The following is a 1131-nucleotide window of genomic DNA, read 5'->3' as shown; positions in this document are numbered from 1 at the left end:
ATCGATCCATCCATCCATCTATCGATCGATCTATCTATATTTATTTATCTATTTAGCTATATTGCTATAGGAAATGCATTCATATAGTTGTGTGAATCGTTTCTGTCCTACCACATTCCTGACAAAGTGCTTTATTATAGATGCATATGGGGCACCCGTATATAGCTCGGTGAATTTACTTCACTTTCAGCCCGCCAGGTGGCACACCGTGCTTCTGACGATCGCCGGACAGGCGGCCATCGTCCGGCTGAACGACTTGCAAGGTTTCGTCATGAACTTCACGGGTGTTGTTCCTGATGATGTCGATTACGACCAGCCAATGATGATCGGCTCGAAGGGAGAGCCAGAAGTCACAAAGTCTGATCATCCAGGTCTGTGTCTTCACACGAGAGAGAGAGAGGGAGGGGAGAGAGCGAGAGAGAGGGGGAGAGTGAGAGAGAGAGAGAGAGAGAGAGAGAGACCGAGAAGAGAGAGAGTGAGAGAGAGGAGAGTGAGAGAGAGAGGGGGGAGAGGGAGAGAGAGAGAGGCCGAGAAGAGAGAGAAGGGGGAGGAAGAGAGACAGAGAGGAGAGTGAGAGAGAGAGGAGAGAGTGAGAGAGAGGAGAGTGAGAGAGAGAGAGGGGGGAGATGGAGAGAGAGAGAGAGGAGAGTGAGAGAGAGAGAGGCCAAGAAGAGAAAGACAGAGTGAGTGTGCGAGAGAGAGGCCAAGAAGAGAGAGAGAGAGAGAGAGAGAGAGAGAGAGAGAGAGAGAGAGAGAGAGAGAGAGAGAGAGAGAGCGAGAGAGATAGAGAGAGGAGGAAAGTGAGAGGAAATGTAGGGTTAGAATGACGCGATGCGATTTATCCCTTCTGATTACATATGATATCTGATTCACGTTTGAGTACTGTTTCTGTTTCAGGTTTCAAGGGATTTATTTCTGCTCTGCATGTGAACTTTGAGGCATATACGCTGCAGCATACGGAACACTGGCAGGGTCATGGCAGCCCGGAGTACGGCATAGACATTCAGACGGATAACTCAGGTGGGGATTGCACTAATCTATACGTCATCATTTCCATTTGTCTTCCGTCCTGACTCGGTCATACTATAAGATGAACATATTGCCAGCAAGGCCATGGATACTGCAGTGTTG

At 48.7% G+C, this 1131-nt stretch overlaps 1 protein-coding gene across 1 annotated transcript in view; it reads left to right on the top strand.

Moving 5' to 3' along the window:
• LOC106820207 overlaps positions 1–1020 on the top strand; it is a gene marked incomplete at both ends in the record, with an annotated part of 3235 nt that extends 2215 nt beyond the window's left edge. Inside the window, 2 exons of the mRNA XM_014824746.1 lie at positions 191–371; positions 898–1020. Of these exons, the coding sequence (XP_014680232.1) occupies positions 191–371; positions 898–1020 (304 nt within the window). The remainder of the gene's footprint in view (positions 1–190; positions 372–897) is intronic.
• Positions 1021–1131: the final 111 nt, after the last annotated feature.

This window comes from Priapulus caudatus, unplaced genomic scaffold (genome assembly GCF_000485595.1).
Source record: "Priapulus caudatus unplaced genomic scaffold, Priapulus_caudatus-5.0.1 Scaffold8468, whole genome shotgun sequence".
Classification (NCBI taxonomy): domain Eukaryota; kingdom Metazoa; phylum Priapulida; class Priapulimorpha; order Priapulimorphida; family Priapulidae; genus Priapulus; species Priapulus caudatus.
Note: the sequence above shows the minus strand (reverse complement) of the source record. Positions and strands in the feature narration are given on the sequence as shown.